The sequence below is a fragment of the Rhizophagus irregularis genome, chromosome 8, assembly GCF_026210795.1.
Source record: "Rhizophagus irregularis chromosome 8, complete sequence".
Taxonomy (NCBI): Eukaryota; Fungi; Glomeromycota; class Glomeromycetes; order Glomerales; family Glomeraceae; genus Rhizophagus; species Rhizophagus irregularis.
In genome coordinates this window covers 98,541-117,824 of record NC_089436.1, presented here as the reverse complement: position 1 = coordinate 117,824, position 19,284 = coordinate 98,541, and the positions used below count along the sequence as shown (strand labels likewise).

Below are 19,284 nucleotides of genomic sequence, written 5' to 3'. Positions count from 1 at the left end.
AAAAAGGCCGGAAAAATATTCAAGCGACTTTAGTGATTCAGAATAGCATATACCGTTAATTTAACCCAATTATAATCTCTCAAAATCAAGCCCAATACGAAGTGAAATCATCCATTTATACTTGGGAATACAATTTTTGGTTGAATTCTTTTGTTTTAATTCTTTGTTTAATTTATATTTTTACCTCTTTTTGTTTTGATTTTTTTTATGTTTTTTTTTACGCCTATTATCTTAGGTAATAATAAAATAACCGGATAGAAGTATAGATACAAAACCAAAAATGTTTGAATAGTACTTTTACTTTTCCGGAATTGGATGGATTTATTACAATTAATGATCCTGGTAGAATACGTTATAAAAAGTGAGTTTTCACTTTTCAAGTATCAATATAAATGTATTACTTAATTGCGCCGTCTCGAAATTGATTTTCAGTATAATTCAAGTATAATTAAGTATATTTAAGTATAATAAGTCATTGATACAAAAATTTAGTTTATTTCAAGTATTACGATGTTACATTGGTTACATTGCACATCAACAAGTCCAATACAGGATAGGATTTGACATGTAGTAATACAGATAACAATTTAGGTTAATTAAATTTTTAAAATATCGGAGCAATATAATTTCTTTTATTCGATTTTAATAAAAACATTAATGATTTACTTGCGATATTAACCAATGATACAATTGCTAATTGTCATCAATCAGATGGATCTACAATTTCTCTTTCAAATCAATACGAAATGAAGTCTTTATCATTCATTTATTTCTTTTTTTGTTCAGATTCTTTGTTCGAATTCTTTGTTTAATTCTATATTTTTATTTTCTTTTTTGCCTTCCTATTTTTTATAATTTTTTTTTTTGCTCTTTTTTTCTTTTTTTTTAAAAAAAATATATTTCTTATACTTTACTTTTGAAAATGATATCCATTATAACATCAATATTCATTATCCTCCTAGGTATTCTTCTTTATCTAATAATAAAATATCCGGATAGAAGTATAGGTACAAATGCAAGACCAGATCTTACGGGACCAAAAGGTTTACCGTTAATTGGAAATCTTTTCAAAATAAGAGAGAAAGGGTTAACAAAATTTATGTATGATGTTTTAATGATTTATGGTCCAATTGCGTGAGTAATTTAATGTTATTCTGTCAGTATAAAATGAAATTGGATTGAAAATTTATTAATAATGTTTGGACAGTACTTTTACTTTTCCAGGATTGGGTAGATTTATTACAATTAATGATCCTGAAAGTATAGAATATGTTATGAAAAGTGAGCTTCAAGGAATTTATAAAATTTCTCTTAATAATTATGTAGATCCTAATTAATATCTTTTTTTTCCAGCAAATTTTGATAATTACATAAAAACTCCTGGTAGTAGAATAAGATTACTTGACTTGTTAGGTGATGGTATATTTAACGTTAATGGGTACGCTTTTAGAACAATACTTTATTATATATTACATATGCTATTAATATATTAACATGATTATTTTATTTTTAGACAAATGTGGAAATTTCAACGAAAGTTGGCTAGTCATTTATTTTACGGAAAAAATTTTCGTGAAATTATTTGTGTTGTATTTGAAGAAGAAACCAAAAATTTTTTAAAAATCATGGAAAAAAAAGTGAATAGTGGGGAAATTTTTGATTTACAAGAATTATTTTATAGGTTTACCTTGAATTCTTTTGGGAAGATTACATTTGGATTGGACTTTGATTGTTTAACAAATATTAAAAATCCTGTAAAATTTGCGGTTGCATTTGATTTAGCACAAACAATAACTAATAAAAGAGTTACAAATCCTTACTTGTGGAGGTGTAATGAAATGTTTACAGATGAAGGTCATAAGATTCGTGAAGCTTGTAAATATTTATCGGATTTTGCCTATGATATAATTAGGAAACGTCGAAGTAACCCGGAATATTTGAAAAATCCCAAAGATATTCTTAATCTTTTCATGAATGCCGAATATGAAAATGGAGAAAAATTAACCGATAAAGAATTAAAGGACATTATAATAAATTTAATCATTGCTGGTAAATGTGGATTTTTTTTTTTAGTCGACTTTGCTTAAATAATGATTTGTTATATGATAACATTTTAGGACGTGATACGACCGCGCAAGAACTCGCGTGGATGATGTATAATGTAATGGTAAATCCAAATGTGGAAGGAAAATTAGTAGAAGAAGTAAATTCTTTACTCTCCGAGGATAATCCAATTCCAAAATATGACGATATTAAACAATTCGAATATACACAAGCCACATTTTATGAAACACTCAGATTACATCCGGCAGTACCAATAAGTATAAAGGTAGGGAAAAGATCCTAATTTATATTTTTATACGAAATGATAAAAATTAAATCATTAAAAACTGTTTGTATAGTTATGCCTTAAAGATGATATGCTTCCAAATGGTACACCAATTTATGCTGGTGAATTAGTGAACTGGTCTTCTTGGGCTACTGGAAGAGATGAAAGAATATGGGGTGAAAATGCAAAAATATTTAGTCCTGAACGATTCTTAAACTCTGAAGATGGTTTGAAGCCAAGTCAATATAAATTCACTAGTTTCAATTGTGGTCCAAGATTATGGTAAGTTACATATACATTCTCTGCGTATATTTAATTACTTTATTAATATTCTCTTAATAATCGATTAGTCTCGGACAGAATTTTGCTACGATAGAAGCTATGACATTGGCAACTTCATTATTAAGAATATATAAATTTGAAAGAATACCAGGTCAAAAATCTCCGCCTGATTTTGGCGTTTCTATAACTTTACCAATGAAAGATCCTTTATTAGTTAAAGTTCATCGAAGAAATTAGATTTCTCTTTTTATTTGTTATTTGATTAGTATTAATATATTAAAAACATTTCAACGATTCAATCATAGACATCATAGTTATCATCACAATTACTACCATTTAAATAATTGCTTGCGCTGTCAATCATTGTATTAATCCACCATAGATAATTAAATTAATAAACATTTAGAAAGTTCATAGTGCAATTGGTAACAATTTAGTTATAAAAGAAAAGAAGACCAATTATTATGACGTTAAAAAAACTTTAACCGGTCAAATTGAAAATAATACGTAATTTATGACTCTATGTTTTCATCAAGGTCCTGAAAATTTCCTTGACTAGTTATAAACTTTCTAATTAAATCATTAACTTTATCAGGACATTCTTCTTGGATAAAATGGTTAGCTTCAGGAAAGTTTACAATTTTCAGATTTGACACTAATTTTCCCAAATTAGATAAACTTAGATCTTTATGCATCGTTGGATCTTTGTCTCCCTACAAAGTTAAAAAAGTTTTAACAGCAAAGATAATTGAAACGGTTTAAAATTACAGACGTACGTACCCATATGACTAAAGTAGGAATTCCAATGAAACCAGGTTGTTTAATTCCGCGTCTTTCTTGTTCTTTGAAAAATCCATTTATAGCGTCACCTCTATAATAATTTAGTCCGCCTGTAAGACTAGCATGATTATCTGCACAAGAAATTGCTTTATAAATGTTAATGTCTTCTTCACTCATCGTCTCTTTTGGAATTGTTCGGAATATTTCATCGTAGATTTCAAGGTCTCTTAATAAAAGCCAAGTTTCTCCTATAGGTCTTGATAAACCAAATATATATGTATAATATATTCCAAGGAGCTGATTTATACACGGTCGAAATTTTTGCCAAGAAAGGGCAAATGTAGACATGGGATTTCTTATTAAAGATTTTAAGTTGCGATAATGGATGAAATCGATTAATCGAGAATGAAAATTTTGGTAAAATATAGCCATATGTGGGCCATTTAGTATTATTAATCTGTCAACATATCCGGATTGATCCTGATATTGATCCCATTCCCAACTTTGCGCTGCAGCCTGCCATGCAATTAAAGAACCCCTATAATTAATAATAACAGGATTGATTTAATTGATTTTTTTAAAAAATTCATTAATAAACTCATCAATGTTATACTAATATTTTAAGTTACCAGTCATGTCCAATTATACATGCTGCACGTCCATTAGAAGACAATTTTTGTATAATTTCACGTATGTCCGTTAATAATAAACTCGCCTTATAATGACGCACCTCACATGGTTTATAACTCCCTCCCGCACCCCTCTATAGATCAAATAAAAAGTTATGAAATATGATAAATGTGACTTTCTCTATATATTCGGATTAATAAAAGTATCATTTGAAGTTTAGAACTATGCAAAGCATCAATATTTTAATGTCATCAGCATAATTTCTGATAATCTGAACAATAATCGTATTTATTATTTACCATGTCTATAGCCACTAAATGATAATCCATATCTTGAAGTCCTCGAAGTTGATGTCTCCATGCGTACCAAAACTATGTAAATGTAAAATTAGTAATAATAATAAATGTTATAATACAAATGTTTTCAATATACCTGAGGAAATCCATGCAAAAATAAAATTAAGGGCTTAGATACATCCCCAACCTCAACATAGTGGAAAGTTTTCCCTTCGAGTTTTAGTGTTTGGTGATTTACAAAATCAGAACATTCAGTATATAATCTTGACTCGTCTACAAATAAAAGTAAGTAGTTGATTTTTTCTTTAGCAGAAATTTCTTGAAGAATTAATTAATTGGTCCATTACATAGCGTACAGTTCTTGAATGCTTAATATTATGGATAACCTGCATACTTACAACTACTTCTGTCTTTTACGGTAAAAACATCTTTCCGTTTAACAATTATATCTTTTAAAAGGGGAATACATACCAAGAAAATAAGCCAGAAAATTCCAAGAGAATAATCAAACATTAATTTGGCAATATTTTCAATTTTATGTAAACTCAACATTTTAACAGAGAAGAAAAATGAAAAGCATAACGAAAAAAAAATGATGCATTTAGTTATTTAAGCACATGTTCTCACATGAAGATTTAGTTATAACCCGATATAACCTTAATTCTGAGATACTGTGTAACAGTTAATCTCATTTACACGGGGAAATCGCAACCTAAAAAAATATGATCAGTCTTAACAGGACCTGGAAAACTTCTAATAGGGGTTACCGCCAAACATGATTCGAGGCTATAATTAATTTTCAAAAAGGTCACCGCCAAATTAATTAGTAAAAGTCACGTGTTGGTTCGCAACAATAAGAATTTTTTTGTGAAAATCTTTCCTTTCTTGGCCCTATTACTATATTTGAAATAGAAACATGTGAGTAAACAGCAAAACAACCAATCATATTATGGTTCGCACTCCTATTTTTTTTTGATTTTTTGGCGGTAACCTTTATAATTATATAGTTTTCCAGGTCCTGTCTTAACCCTGTATACCATAAGCCGTGACATATAACGGTGACAATTAGATTTTCTCCGGACAAACCCTAAACCTAACCCTAATCCTAATCATTCATTATTACTCTTGTTCCCCCTATAATTTGCATAATGAAACGGCACAACCTACAGAGTGGGGATATTTATGATATTTATTAATTGATAAAAGGTAGAAAGTATAAGATTATTACATTCTTTTACTTGCAAAATGACCAAACTAAATGAAATTATTGTGGACCAAAGTACCTTTAAATGCGTCGTAATAATTATTAAGATTACGTTTTAAAGTTTTCTGCTGCTTATCTTAAATCATCAAAATAAAATAAACTATGGAATAAAACAAATAAATACTTTAAGTGCTGTTTTTAAACAACACGAAATGACTCTTTATTATCATAGGTCAATTTTTTATCGAAATAAATTTATAATGAAGCTAATAAGTAGCAAATACAATGCTCAAATAAAGTAATTCAGTTGAAGATTCTCCGATAATATGATTTTATGAAGCTGATAACAAATATACTCTGCTATATTACATTTAATAAGTAAATGAAGAATACGCTAATTATAAAATATGTATGCACAAATAAATAAAACAAGTGTAATCAAAGGAAAAAATAATTATTTTTGCATCAACAAGTCAAATTCCAACAAATCTTCATAACTAACCTATTATAAAAAAAAAAATAAACAAATATTAGTTACTTAAAAATTTAAAATTATAATTGGTTTAAACTATATCGTTTTTTACCTTATCATTCAAATTAAAATTATTTTTTCTTGTTTTATCCGCTTCTGTTTGATACCATTTTTGCTCCAATTGATTATTTTTGGAAGTAGTAGTCTTATTAAGCCAATCATCTAATCCATTTAAATCGATCAAAACGCTGACAGGTTGAGATTGAAAGGAAATGTTCTCTTCCTTTTTGTTATATTCGTATTCTCTGTTATTTAATGATTTGGATTTATTATTATATAATTGAAATTTTTAAGTAAGTATGTACATCTAAATGAACTAACCTATGTTCCTTAACTATTTTCATTTGCTGCATCATATTGTTTGACGGATTAGAAATTTCCTTAATCGGATTTGTACTTCTAATGACAGCAATTAAAAATATTGAATTAAAATTTTTTTTTTTTTCAAAATAAAAAAAATAATAAAATAAAAATAAATTAATATTTCTTTATTTATTTGCCTATTTTCCTGCAATTCAAATTTAAAAGCATCGAAATTGAAGCGAACTTCTTTTCTTGACTCAACCAACTTCGAGGAGAATAATGGCACAACTTTAGTACTATGTAAAAATGAACGTATATACTCATTAATGATAAAATTTTTTTTTAAATTAACAAATGAAAAAATTATTAAAATCACTACTCCTCATGTGCAGATGTCAAATTTAAAGATTTCGAGTCTTCGAAAATTAAAGTTGTATCATTTTTGGCAGAAAATTTATGAAGATGATTTTCTCCATCAGACTTAATCAAAGTTTCTCGTTGACTTGTTTCAATATATTTTAATGTTTTTTCATAATTATCGGAATGAATAAGATCATCTTTGGGAAAAGATATTTTCATATCAACGAGACCTTTAGCATTAGACGCCTGAATAGGCTTTGACACTTTGGGTTGATTAAATTTCGTGATTGGTTTATTGTCGCAATTAGTAAGATCAAAATATTTCTGGATGTCAGTTTTTGAACTTGATTCGATCAATGAAGTAGTTGATGATCTTTCGAAGGTGTTATGATTTATATCCCAACAATCCCAAGCTGCGATCATCATTTTTTCATCATCATCTGGATAACACCATGTCGGATCCCAGTTTGGTAGCTGAATAAATAAATACGTATATATTTATATATTTATATGTAAATAAAATACGAGATAAAAAAAAAAGAACGAAAACGTTATTAAATAACTTTATAAGTCTCACTTCCTTTTCATCCATGTAAGGATACAACTTCTTTCTATCAGATGGTTTTATTTGTTTAATTTTTGCCATTATTTAGTTTGTAGAAAGTTGGAAATATCTACAAAAAATGGAAAAATGGCGTAGAATATCATAAGAAAAGAAAAAAAAAGGTTTTCGAGATTAAGACAAATCCACTTATTAATAATTGACATATTTGGCTAATATATGGTAAAATGAGTCATTTATGACTTTTATTGTCGGAACAATGGGCAATAAGCAAACGTAATTATAGTATTAGTATATTAAAATCCACCTATAAAAAAATATTAAGAAATTCCGCAGCATAAATTGTCTTGAGGCACGGCACATTCGGCACATATTATGGCTTAGACAAATAATGTCTAAGCCCCAATTACGCAAAGAAAAAAGAACCTTTTATAAGCCTAATTTTTCAATTTCAATCGTACAACTTCCTTTTTATCGAGAATAACCGGGGACTATAAGTTATTAAATTATTCTAGAGATCAAATAAATCATAAAAAATATTCAATGATATTAAAAAAAATTTGTAAATATTTTTTGGGAATCTTATTAGGACTTCCATTATTTATCTTGATTTTAGCTTGTCCTGCTTTAGGTCGGTCAGTTTTTTTAATTATAATTAAGTAAAATTTCTTTGTTTTTAATCTCTCTATGTTGTCTAGTAGATTATCGACGTATTTGTTTTCCTTAAATTTTACTAGAGATTACCAAAATCATACTTTTTATACGATCTAATGGAGAATTTCCGTTATACTTTGCCCTTGAAATTTCGTAAGTTCATAAATTTTTAATTTGCGTATAAAAAGATAATTAGATTATATTAACATATGACCGTTTAGTTATTTAGTTGTCGCGATTTTTGGTCCATGTAAGATTTGATATTTATAATGATCGAATATTATTCATATCTCTAACTTTGCAGAATTTCAGTTTTGTTAATAAGTCTAATTATAGCAAATTGTTGTTTTGGATCGACGATATCGAAACATGGATTACAAAAAATTTTAATGTATTTATTATTGAAATATATTATTCTGAAATCTGAAATTGATTTACTTTTTAAAAAAAGAAATTACTAAATTTATTATTTTAAAATAGGTGGTTACTTTTGCTATGGATAATTATTGCAAGTAATTATCATATTTATAAAATTATAATAATTATAAAAAATGATTTAATTTTTAAATACATTCTTTTATGACAGTCTTATACACGCATTATACGTGGAATGAGATGAATAATATTCCATTTTTCTGTCCATCAACATACGAATATATGTTTGCAGAAAATAGAATAGCATGTCAAATAAGAACCGCTAATTTATTATCAATGTGGTCTTTTCTTTTATTGTCTATACTTTGGGTACAATTTTTGTGTGCTGATTGGATCGATGAAAATTTAGTCATTACCAATAAATTAGTTAATGATGAATAAAAAAAATAAATTACAGCAAATATTTTAAATTTTATAAATTTACTTTCCCGATATGTTTGTAGCATAGTGCAGTGATATATTAATAATGTATAAAAATAAATATATGGATTAGTCAATAAAAAGGAAATTCATGTCAATTGTTTTACCAGAACATTAATTTCTTCGCCTGCACTTTCAATGTTGGTTTCTTTTAAAACAGCAATCCCGCACCCGGAATTTAAGGCTGAATTGGTATTTAGCTATGATCAAATAGCCAACGGTTTGGACTATTTACAAAAAAAAAATGATAATCAACTTGATTCAGTACAAATTTTTTTTTTGAAAAAGGTTCAATTTAATAAATTATTGTTGAATATTATTCTGAAATATTTTTTATTGTAAATTTATTAAATTTAAATTTTATTATTTTTTATTCTATATTATTAGTAGATTACATGTGATTACGCAAATTTAATTGTACATTTGTACATGCAAAAAATAGGATTGGAACGTAGCCCTTAAAATAAGCATCCAACAATTATTAATTCATGATTCCACTTATAGTTGCATAGACAAATCAATTTTCAATACCCACTGTTCCACGTTATTGAGAAAAGGAGATAATCGTTCGACATCAATAAAATCATCAATATTTTTCTTTGGCGTTAGCTTGAAGCCATCATATATGTCATCTGGAACTACAAACACAAGTCGAATTTTGCATTACCATCCCTTTTGTAGCATAGCGAACATCCCTTATATTGTCACATTATTGCCGATCATTTGCCGATCATTTATTAATCATCTTTTCAATATTGTCACATAAAAAAATACTATCTTGTTAATATATAAAGCTGAAATGATGTTTGATTTGACAATTTTGAGGGTAAAATTGATCAATATTAACAGAAATTATATCAATAAATGTAAATTTTTATAATTAATAAATAAAATAAAAATTCAAATTTTATAATCTTAAGATCCAGTAAACATATTCTAATGAATTATATACTATTAGATTGGTCTCAGTGAGAGGATTTGAATGGTAGTAAAATCATTGCCATCAGATCCATATTGGCGAAGTTATTGCATTTTAAAATTTTGTACTAAATTAAATAGTAATATTATTAGTATTAATAATTGCAAATATTAATTTGGCCATAACTTTTGTGTTACCTAAAATTATGTTGTGTTACTTCGGCCATTAATTTTAAAGACATTAATCTATAACTCATAAAAATTTCAAGTTTTGCCCAAACTTCTGTAGCTTCACCCGAAGCTTCAAAGTCTGATTAAAAGATGATTGGCATATATTAATTAATTGAAAAATTTGGCCTAAAACTAACTTTGGCATTACATTTTATTTTGGCACAAAATTTTTATATTAAACTGTTAATACTTTAAACTATTAAATAAAATAATTTAATGTGATTTTTTTACACATTTATGGTTTGAAATAATGCTTCAAAGTTAATGTGATGTCATATATATTATGATCGGCAAATGATCAGCATGTGATAATAAGCATGTTCGCTATGCTCCCTTTTGTAGGCTAGCATATTTGGAATTATTTTGACTAGCTCTTTTGTTTGATGAGGTGGTTTTAAAGCACCATAAATTGAAACATATAATTCGGCATAATGAATAGATCCACTGCACCAAAATTTTTCACTCTTGGTCGGACAGTTATATTATCAAGCTGCTCAGCAGTTCAAATATATTCAACTTTTTTATTTGCATTTGTATTCTCATTTTACGATCATTGTTATTCTGATCCAGGCTGATTATTAATAGACATAGGCGCATAGCCTTATTAAATCGATTAAAAATGATATTAATCTTAAATCCTGACATAATTATTTTAAATGATTTAATGATTTATAGCGAATTTAGCGTTTTTAGTAAATTATAGCTGTTTATTGCTTTATGACGAACTTATACTATTATAAATATCATATTCAAATTTATCACTTGTAAAATATATACACATTTAAAAAATTCCAAATAAAATCTTTATTATATTTTTGTAAAATAATACATTAGAATGGCTAAGTAAAAAAATGAAATAAAATGACTTCTTAATATTGCAGTTCATTATGAAGGTGCACTTCTTTTGACTTGATTCACATATTGAATTAATAGTTCTATCGCATCCTGTAATACACATTTATCACAAAATTTTTGTTGCAATGAAAAATCTGAATCAGAAAATATTATTATACAAACACACTTATACAAGAATACACAAGTAAAAAACTATGTAAATTGCCATTAATTTTTATTTATTCTAAATTAATTACGAACAATTAAAAGTTAAAGATAGTATTTATACTTCTTTCAACATCCTTATTCATGTTGTGGAGGCACAGGTGATGACGTATCATCGACTAATTTGTTGATATAATAGCTTGTTAATATGTTATTTAAATGTTAGAATCGATAGATATACACTTTTTGGTGTACAAACCTTCCATAGAGTTATCACGCTCTCCAAGGTCATAATCTTTAAGATCATCGCCATCGTATGAATCTTCCTGAACTTTTGAAAAAATTTTTGAGGTTTCATTAACAGCCCAATAAAAATCATAATTAAGCTCTTCAATTAATTTTGCTATTAAGTCTGAGAGTTCTCCCAGGATTTTGGCTGCAACTAAGGCCTCTTTTTAAATATATAAAATTAGAAATAAAGGTAAAAAGAAAAAGCAAGAGGACAATTGACTTACTTTACTGAAGACTCTATAAGTGAGAGATCGTATTCTGGCTTGAACTAATCTGGCCAGATTTCAGCTTTATTTTGTTCATTAAGGAGAGACACTGCATATTGTATGTTTCTGATGGCTGAAATATCTGGAATGGAGAGAACTTCCTATTCAGCTTTAGTGTATGCCCTGGCACACTTGATGAGTGCTTGGTGATGTGTCTTAATGATGAAAGATTCAAGCAAGATTAGATACGTGGATTTCTTTGGCAACTGAAGAACTGCTTACCTCATCTTCTTCACTCCATGCTACTTTTTGTACTTTCTTTGGTTTCCTTTATTTGCATTTGAAGACGAACATATTAAATATACTTAAATTTTGTTACAATTATAATTAGATAAATACCTGTACGTTTAGAAATGCGTGTATTTTGGCTTTTTCTAGTTGCGAGTGGTTTGAATCTTGGTGCTCTACAGTACCTCGTGGAATGTCTGTACTGTTTGCAGATAAAGCAGATTTTATTGTTTTTGTTGTTATCATTTTTTCGTTCTATATTAGTATACATCTTGGCTATATAATGAGAATGTAAAACAAAGAAAAAGGTTTATATACAACTTATATGGTGTTAATCACATGAATCTGCATGTGATTGTGTATATCATTATTATGTGATTAAAAATTTTACGGTTCCTAAACATAAGACATATAATTAATGCAATCAGATGCCAAGTTTAAAGTTTCTATTGTCATAATTTCTCATGTGAAATAATGACTCACATTTATAAAGTTTAATATATTTGTTAATCTGACCCATTATTAGGGGCATACCAGAAATCACGTGATTATGCTCAATGATCCCCTTACCCACTATGTGATTGAATTCTGATTGGCTAAAAAAATACATACAGTATAATATTAATATATATATTAAAATACAATTAGTTTGCTATTTAATAATCCAATTTGCATAAACTTTTTTTTGTTTTGTAGCTCCATTTATGCTTTATAAAATAAAAAAAAAATTTGACTGCTAGATGATAAAATAATTGCAAAAAAGCTTATTAATAAATAAATTAGCATATATTATATATATATTATAATACAATAAACTTTTTTTTGTTTTGTAGACCTCTTTATGCTTTACAAAACAAAAAAAAATTCATTAAAATTGAACTGCTATATAGTAAGTTAATTGCAAAAAAAACTTTTTAATAAATAAATTACTATATATTATATATAATATATATATTATAATACAATTATTTTACTATCCAATAATTCAATTTGTATAAACTTTTTTTTTATTTTGTAGCTCTCTTTATACTTTATAAAACAAAAAAAAATTATTAAAATTGGACTTTTAGATGGTGAGATAATTGCAAAAAAAGCTTCTTAATAAACAAATTATATATTATTTATAAAAAATATACTATTACCATAAAAAGGGGACGTCTAAAGCGGAGTCAAATCACGTGACTTCGAAAAAAAATTATTTTCTAAATAAAATTTTTCGCAATATATATACGACCTTTTAAACATATATAGTGAGTGTATTTTGGCCTGCTCTGCAAGTTTACTTAGAATGACAAAATGAGTTTTGAATGCCGTTTTCGATTTATTTGACTTTTCATTTTTGTCTATCCATTTTTGGATATGATCGGCAAAAAAGCTTTTGCTAATATATAAAGTGAAAACCAGTATTCAAAATCTACCTTTTAACCTTAAGTAAACTTGTAGAGCAGGCTAAAATACACTTATTTTATGATTTTCAAGTTTATGTTAAACTTGATTCATAAAAAAATTAGTTCACTCATATTATATCGAATCACGTGATTTGACTCCGCTTTAGACGACCCCCATAAAAAGTATATTGTGACACCTGATTGCAGGACCTGACCCCACCCACCCACTAAATCACATAATTTCTGGCACGCCCCTTACAAAAAATTATAAACTGTATATAATAAAAAAGTATTTTATTAAATAAATATGACTTATATTGCATAAATAGAATCATAATTTAATAGTTTTATATTAATATAGAATAGACTAATATTCCATATATGTAATATATTTTCTGTAACATTTAATAGATTTAAATATTTTTTAATACTTTTTTTTTTTATTTATAGCAAATGTTTCCAATAAATTATAAGCTATATACAATATAATCATAAAATAAAATCAATAAAATTAAATAATTTAAAATAATAATAATAATAAAAGTAAACCTACCAAAAATTCTAACATAAAATAAATAATCATATAAATATTATATTAAATCAATTAATCATTACCCAAATCAAATTCCTATATTAAAATAATAAAGTGATGATAAAGGTTTATAAATAAAATGTACTTTTTGATATACAATTAAAGATGAGGACTAAAGAGTCTTGAAAATATTATTAAGGAGAAATGTAAATGGGAGTATATATCATTTGTGTAGTAGGATTAAGGCCATCTAAAACAATAATTTCATCCTCTGTGATTACAGATCTATTAGTATAGCAGGTTTTAAAGTTTCAATTATGATTAAGAGAATGTTTGTCTTGAACTGTAATATTACACACTTATTTCCATTTGATAATACATTTACATCTGTCTTTTCATAAATAGTTTTTGAAAAAAATAATGGTTTGCATTAGAATTTTAAATTCTAATAATTTACACTATCAGCTCGTGATAGTTTAAGATTTATCTTCAAGTGGGAGATTGCTGCTATATTGATCTTTGCCTGTATGACGTTAAAAAGTAAGCTAGTATATTCAAATAAGTCCAGTGAAATACCAAGAAGTAAGTATATAATGCGTGATCTAATATAAGGAGATAGTTTTTGAAATTCATTAGTATTATTAAGGAAATGAATAAGTTCAGATCTAAAATAAGTTCTAAAATCCACTATCTGTGTACAAGTTGATAAATGATGTGTGGTTTCCTCATATATAAAATAAAATTGGCATTTAAGGTTGATACAGTGCGGTACCTCTATAATAGGTACCTCTTATATCTTGTGATCTAATGGTCAGAATTTTATAAAATTTTAAAAATTTTCTCAATTTTTTTTGCTGATATAATACAAAATCACATGACTTAAAATAAATTTGATTGGCTGATGCAATACCTAATGTTAATTAGAATTATGCATAATTTTTTATATATAATTTATTATTCATTATAATTATTTAAAGTAATTTGATTAAGTATATTATCAGGAACTTTTCTATGGGATTTATATTTTTTTTAGCAAGTTTTCCCATGATTCCTTTTTGAGAAATAGATATAATATAATTTGTAATAAATAAAAACTACCAAAATTTTTTTTGAATTTTTTTTCAAAATTTTTTTAACAAAGTATGGGTAAGTTTATAAGCTAAAATGATTTATTTGAATAAGCACTATCAAATGATTATTTTTTTTTATGTTATACAAAAATCACTTATTCTCAAATTTTTCCCATTATAATAAATTACCCGAACTTCAAACTTATGTAGCACTAGCAAAATTTATTATTTTTTAATCTAACCCGATAAGTTTAAAAGCTCTTGATATGCTTTATTAAAATTATTGGTTAGAATTTTAAAATATTATTTTTTGCTAATGCGACATCTTTTTCGAAAACGTCACATTACGACTATAAAATTGGGTTGGTTATGTATACTGCACCGTAAAATATGTAAATTTTAAAATATTATTTTTTTGCTAATGTGGACATCTTTTTGAAAATGTCACATTATGACTATAAAATTGGGTTGGTTATAGAGGTACTGCACTGTATATAGAATAGGTTTTTTTTGCTTTAAACACGTGGCTATAAGTAGTTGATTATGAAGAGTTTTGATAATAAATGACTAAAGGCTATTGTATTTAGTAAAAGTACATTTAAAATTTAACTTGTTTATTAATAGTAGATCAAATTGGTTGGCAACATAAAATCTCTTTTTGTTTAGCCTGCGTAATGTTCTTTCCTTCAATATTTACTTTTAGAAATAAATGAGCAAGCTCAACTTCTATTGTCATGTTAGTTGTAAGCTTCTGATTCTCATAATAATTTGTATATCATCTTCATCTATCAACTTCGAAGTCACATCTTGTATAAAATCTTGGGCTATTATATAATTGTGGGAAACCTTAGTTTCTTTGGGTAGTATTTGAAATGTTACTTCTGGTATCGTTTCTCCCAATGATTGTGAATTGCTTTGTTATAGTGTTTGGAATCGAATATATTCGAATATACTCGAGTATTCATTTAAATTTATAAAGTGTATTCGAATAATATTCGAATAAGTTAAATTTCCTTTTATAGTAATGATTTACATAATTTTTAGCCTGAATTATGATTTTAACCCCGCAGTTAAATTTAAGGATTTAATGCCCAATTAGAATTTTAACTATACTATATATGGCTAAATGAATACTCGAATAACCACTATGCTTATTCGAATACTCGAATATACTCGAGTTATTCGAATAACTGTTACATAATTCCAAACACTATTTTGTTAGCTTCAGTTTTTACAAATCATTGGGGTCTTCAAGGAATATATTAGAAGTATTTTGAGAAGTTGAATGCTTGTTCTGATTTTGGCATAAAAGTGCTGACTTATGCAAAAACTTCTTCTCCCTGTTTCTCTGTCTCATCATATCACTTACCTTTTTCTTACTCACTAAGACTAAGAATTCATCAGTCTTCCTATTTTCTAACGATTTATTAAATATACTAGGCCAGGGTTGTGGTAATATACCTGTACTAGCAAAATTCTAGTACGTACTGTACTAGTAAAAATTTCGTACAAGTACTAAGTACACTGTACTAATACAATTATTACTTTTTAGGATATAATTTAACCATTTTAGGTAGATATCATGTGATCAATATTGTTTATATTTATAAAATTAACCAATAAAATTTATTAATAGTATGTACTACAAATAATTTTTTCAGTATGAACTCGAGAACTACAACAAAAGACCAAGAAAGAGTACGAAGAGACAGTAGTCTCAGCAAAACTGAACAGAACTTCCTGGAGTCGATACAGAATAATAACGCTGTACGCAGAAAAGAAGCTATAAAAGAAATAGTTTTAAAGTGTTCAGCAACGTCTTTCGACGTTTACATAGATGAAATAAAAAGACTCTCATGGGAAAATTCAAAGTTGCGGCAGAAAGATCACATGATAGACAGGAAAGGCAAGATGGAGAAAATACAAGAACGAATAATATCGCAGAAAAATGAACAAATAAGAAAAATTTCGCAAGAAGTAGAGAAAACGAGATCAGAACTAAAAAGGTTAAGACTGGCGTCAACAAAGAAATCGATCAGCTGAAGAAATCTAAAAAAGGAAGATCGACATCAAATAGGAGAAAACAGGAAGAAATTGTAGAAATACCAGTTTTACCAGAAAATACCTATAGGCCAAGAAAGCACGTGACATATTTTTCTATGATATACCAAAATATTGGAGCGAAGAAGACGTAAGAACGAATCTAATGAAAATAGGAACGGTTTTTAGACTGCAAGTAAGAGGATAATACAAATACAAAACCGTTAAGGCAAAAATATCTTTGAATGCAAATTTTGAATAAACTTTCAAAGATGGACATTTTGGGATTTGTATTAGCAAAAATTTCATCAGATAGTATGACGTGATACTAGGGTTAAAAGGACGTCAAGAACGGGATTAATGGCAGACTGTGAGAGACCTAACTAACGAAGAAATAGAATTGATAAAGAAGGGAAATATATACGACTTTACGAAACAACTGCAGCAAACTTCCAAGACAGCATTCATCAAAATTATCAAGATCACAAAAAATTGGAAAGTGATAGGATATTTCAAGAATCTCAAAGAAATGGAAGAAGCAGTTGAGGATTCATACACTCAAGAAAATATCAATAGAGTTTATTTGGTTAGTGAAAAATAAGAAGACGATATACAAAGATGGTGATGACAAGTCGAGAATAAAGAAACTGAATGAGAAGGTAATTCAGGATAAGGAGACAGCAATGAAACCAGGGTTGGGATCGCTTCTACGACCGGCTAGTGAACCGATGACACCCATGACACCACCAGAGAGAATTTATAGAGAACTAGGAAATTTCGCTTCACAAAAAGATAGCTTGTTGCATCCATCAAAGGAAGAAAAGCCAATAAGGACAAACAAAACGCCAGACGAAGAAAAAGTAGTTGATATGATCAAAAATTGGAGAGTTAGAGAAGAGGATATTCCAGACCATAATGACAAATCAGAAAATAAAAGAATGCAATCTCACCTGAAGAAAGATAACGTAGCACCAGAAGAGGTGGTTGAAATCATAAAAGATCACAGAACAACAAATAAAATTAATTATGTTCAGTATCAAGAATCAACCTTCGATGGATCTCTGGTCGACAAATTAAAGAAAGTGAAAGATATTTTCATTCAAACGTCCAACGAAATGGAATGGGAAAAAATCAATATTGAGGTTGTGGACGAACTACGCAAGGAGAATAATATAAGGACTTGGGAGGAAGCAAAGGCTTGGGTTTTGACAAAAAACAATTTTTTCCGATTAGGACAAAAAATTATAGGTTTAGCGGAACAAACGCAAATATTCACAGAATATACAACCCTAAACGATAATTTCAAACAAAGAATGGAAATTGAAAATCGCTACCAAAATAATAATAAAACTGGAGAAAAGAGACTATTACTGGAATCTCTGAAGAAAGAGAGTGAAACAGAGAATAATGACTACGTTGATGAAGAGAATACATCTCCCTCGGAATGCTGGGTAACTAATCTGCAAAATTCTCAGAATCAGGAAATCCAGTTTACGATGAAAGATGAGATTAGAGAAGAAGATGAGAAAGAAGAGGAAGAAGCCATAGCATCAACATCATCACCAAAGAAAAAAAGCAGAAAAAAGAAGAAGAAAAAGGGCAACAAGAAGAATTAGAAATGATAGAAGAATGAACAAAAGGGAAGGAAATATATTTTTAATCGAAGTCACATGATTCACGTAAAAAATTTATCCCGATAACAAAAATAAAAATATATATAACTTTTTCTTTTAGTAATAGTAGGGTAGAATACTAACTTTTATTTTTGTAGGATAAGGAAGATTAGGTGGAATAAATTTAGTTGAGTGTGGGGTCATTAGAACTCATCTTTTAGAGGCTGTCATATGCACAGTACTCAACATTATTACATATTTCATCCTTTTTCCTGCACATTAAAGTGATTATAAATAGTTAGGTTTCACAAATAGCTTAGTTTGCCTGTTTTATTCGGTATAATATTTATTTTATTTTATAATTTTTCTGTAATGTATTTTTTTTGTTCGAAAATTACTCTGTTATAGGGTTGGCACGTGCTTGACACGGTTGGCTCTAGGTATCTTTTATATTAGAGTAGTATAAATTTTTATCAAGATTCTAATAAAGATGCATTACAGTTTTAAAAAATAAAAAAAAAAAATTAATAGTATGTACTAAAATTGTATTTGTACTAAATTTTCAAGTACAAGTACAGTACTTAGTACTCTACTATACTGTACTAGTACTGTACTAGTACAATTCCCAACCCTGTACTAGGCTGTGTTGTAACGTCAACAATAATTTGCTCCTGCTTGATTTTTCTGACATTACAATTGAGTTCTGCAATGAGTTTAGCTTTTTCTTTATCACTCTGCTCTAATTTTGCAAGTCTGGCCTCATTCTCCTCTATAGCCTGCTTTAGTTTAGCATTTTTAACTTTAACCTTGGCATTTTCAGCCTTAATCTCAGCATTCTCAACTAGAAGCTTGATACGCGTTGTTTTAATAAATCAAGTTCAAATTGCATGTTCAATAATAACTTTTATATAGAACACGATT

General features: G+C 27.6%; 5 protein-coding genes across 6 annotated transcripts; 2 read left to right on the top strand and 3 right to left on the bottom strand.

Moving 5' to 3' along the window:
• Positions 1–922: 922 nt before the first annotated feature.
• Positions 923–2,848, top strand: OCT59_027929 (uncharacterized protein; the record flags this gene model as incomplete). Its single annotated transcript, XM_025327842.1, has 7 exons — positions 923–1,134; positions 1,208–1,281; positions 1,354–1,438; positions 1,514–2,049; positions 2,118–2,329; positions 2,403–2,611; positions 2,680–2,848. 7 exons carry the CDS (start codon positions 923–925, stop codon positions 2,846–2,848), a joined length of 1,497 nt encoding a protein of 498 aa, XP_025169289.1.
• OCT59_027928 (uncharacterized protein) lies at positions 2,803–4,897 on the bottom strand. 2 transcript variants are annotated; one of them, XM_025311675.2, is made up of 6 exons: positions 4,716–4,897; positions 4,454–4,590; positions 4,321–4,392; positions 4,021–4,154; positions 3,392–3,929; positions 2,803–3,324 (listed from the first exon to the last, which is right to left on the bottom strand). In XM_025311675.2, exons 1-6 carry the CDS (start codon positions 4,867–4,869, stop codon positions 3,124–3,126), a joined length of 1,236 nt encoding a protein of 411 aa, XP_025169290.1. In that variant the 5' UTR covers positions 4,870–4,897; the 3' UTR covers positions 2,803–3,123. The 2 variants fall into 2 exon arrangements, with proteins under 2 accessions (XP_025169290.1, XP_065993731.1); XM_066146970.1 differs by having other exon boundaries at positions 4,321–4,590.
• A 1,078-nt stretch (positions 4,898–5,975) lies between these two features.
• On the bottom strand, positions 5,976–7,362 carry OCT59_027927 (uncharacterized protein; the record flags this gene model as incomplete). Its single annotated transcript, XM_066146969.1, has 6 exons — positions 5,976–6,023; positions 6,106–6,298; positions 6,375–6,452; positions 6,554–6,652; positions 6,736–7,190; positions 7,294–7,362. The coding sequence occupies 6 exons, from the start codon at positions 7,360–7,362 to the stop codon at positions 5,976–5,978; spliced, it is 942 nt and encodes a 313-aa protein (XP_065993730.1).
• A 459-nt stretch (positions 7,363–7,821) lies between these two features.
• Positions 7,822–8,748, top strand: OCT59_027926 (uncharacterized protein; the record flags this gene model as incomplete). Its single annotated transcript, XM_066146968.1, has 7 exons — positions 7,822–7,909; positions 7,980–7,988; positions 8,055–8,085; positions 8,154–8,182; positions 8,269–8,323; positions 8,413–8,444; positions 8,519–8,748. The coding sequence occupies 7 exons, from the start codon at positions 7,822–7,824 to the stop codon at positions 8,746–8,748; spliced, it is 474 nt and encodes a 157-aa protein (XP_065993729.1).
• A 2,325-nt stretch (positions 8,749–11,073) lies between these two features.
• On the bottom strand, positions 11,074–11,966 carry OCT59_027925 (uncharacterized protein; the record flags this gene model as incomplete). Its single annotated transcript, XM_066146967.1, has 3 exons — positions 11,074–11,114; positions 11,195–11,384; positions 11,832–11,966. The coding sequence occupies 3 exons, from the start codon at positions 11,964–11,966 to the stop codon at positions 11,074–11,076; spliced, it is 366 nt and encodes a 121-aa protein (XP_065993728.1).
• Positions 11,967–19,284: the final 7,318 nt, after the last annotated feature.

What these genes read in the sequence shown, in the direction of transcription:
- OCT59_027928 (XM_025311675.2), bottom strand. Translation starts at nt 4,869, where the DNA reads ATGTTGAGTTTACATAAAATTGAAAATATTGCCAAATTAATGTTTGAT. An exon ending in CGTAAAAGACAGAAGTAGTT is followed by an intron (nt 4,591 to 4,715) that starts GTAAGTATGCAG and finishes TTTTATTTGTAG; the next exon opens with ACGAGTCAAGATTATATACT. An exon ending in ATTTAGTGGCTATAGACATG is followed by an intron (nt 4,155 to 4,320) that starts GTAAATAATAAA and finishes TTTGATCTATAG; the next exon opens with AGGGGTGCGGGAGGGAGTTA.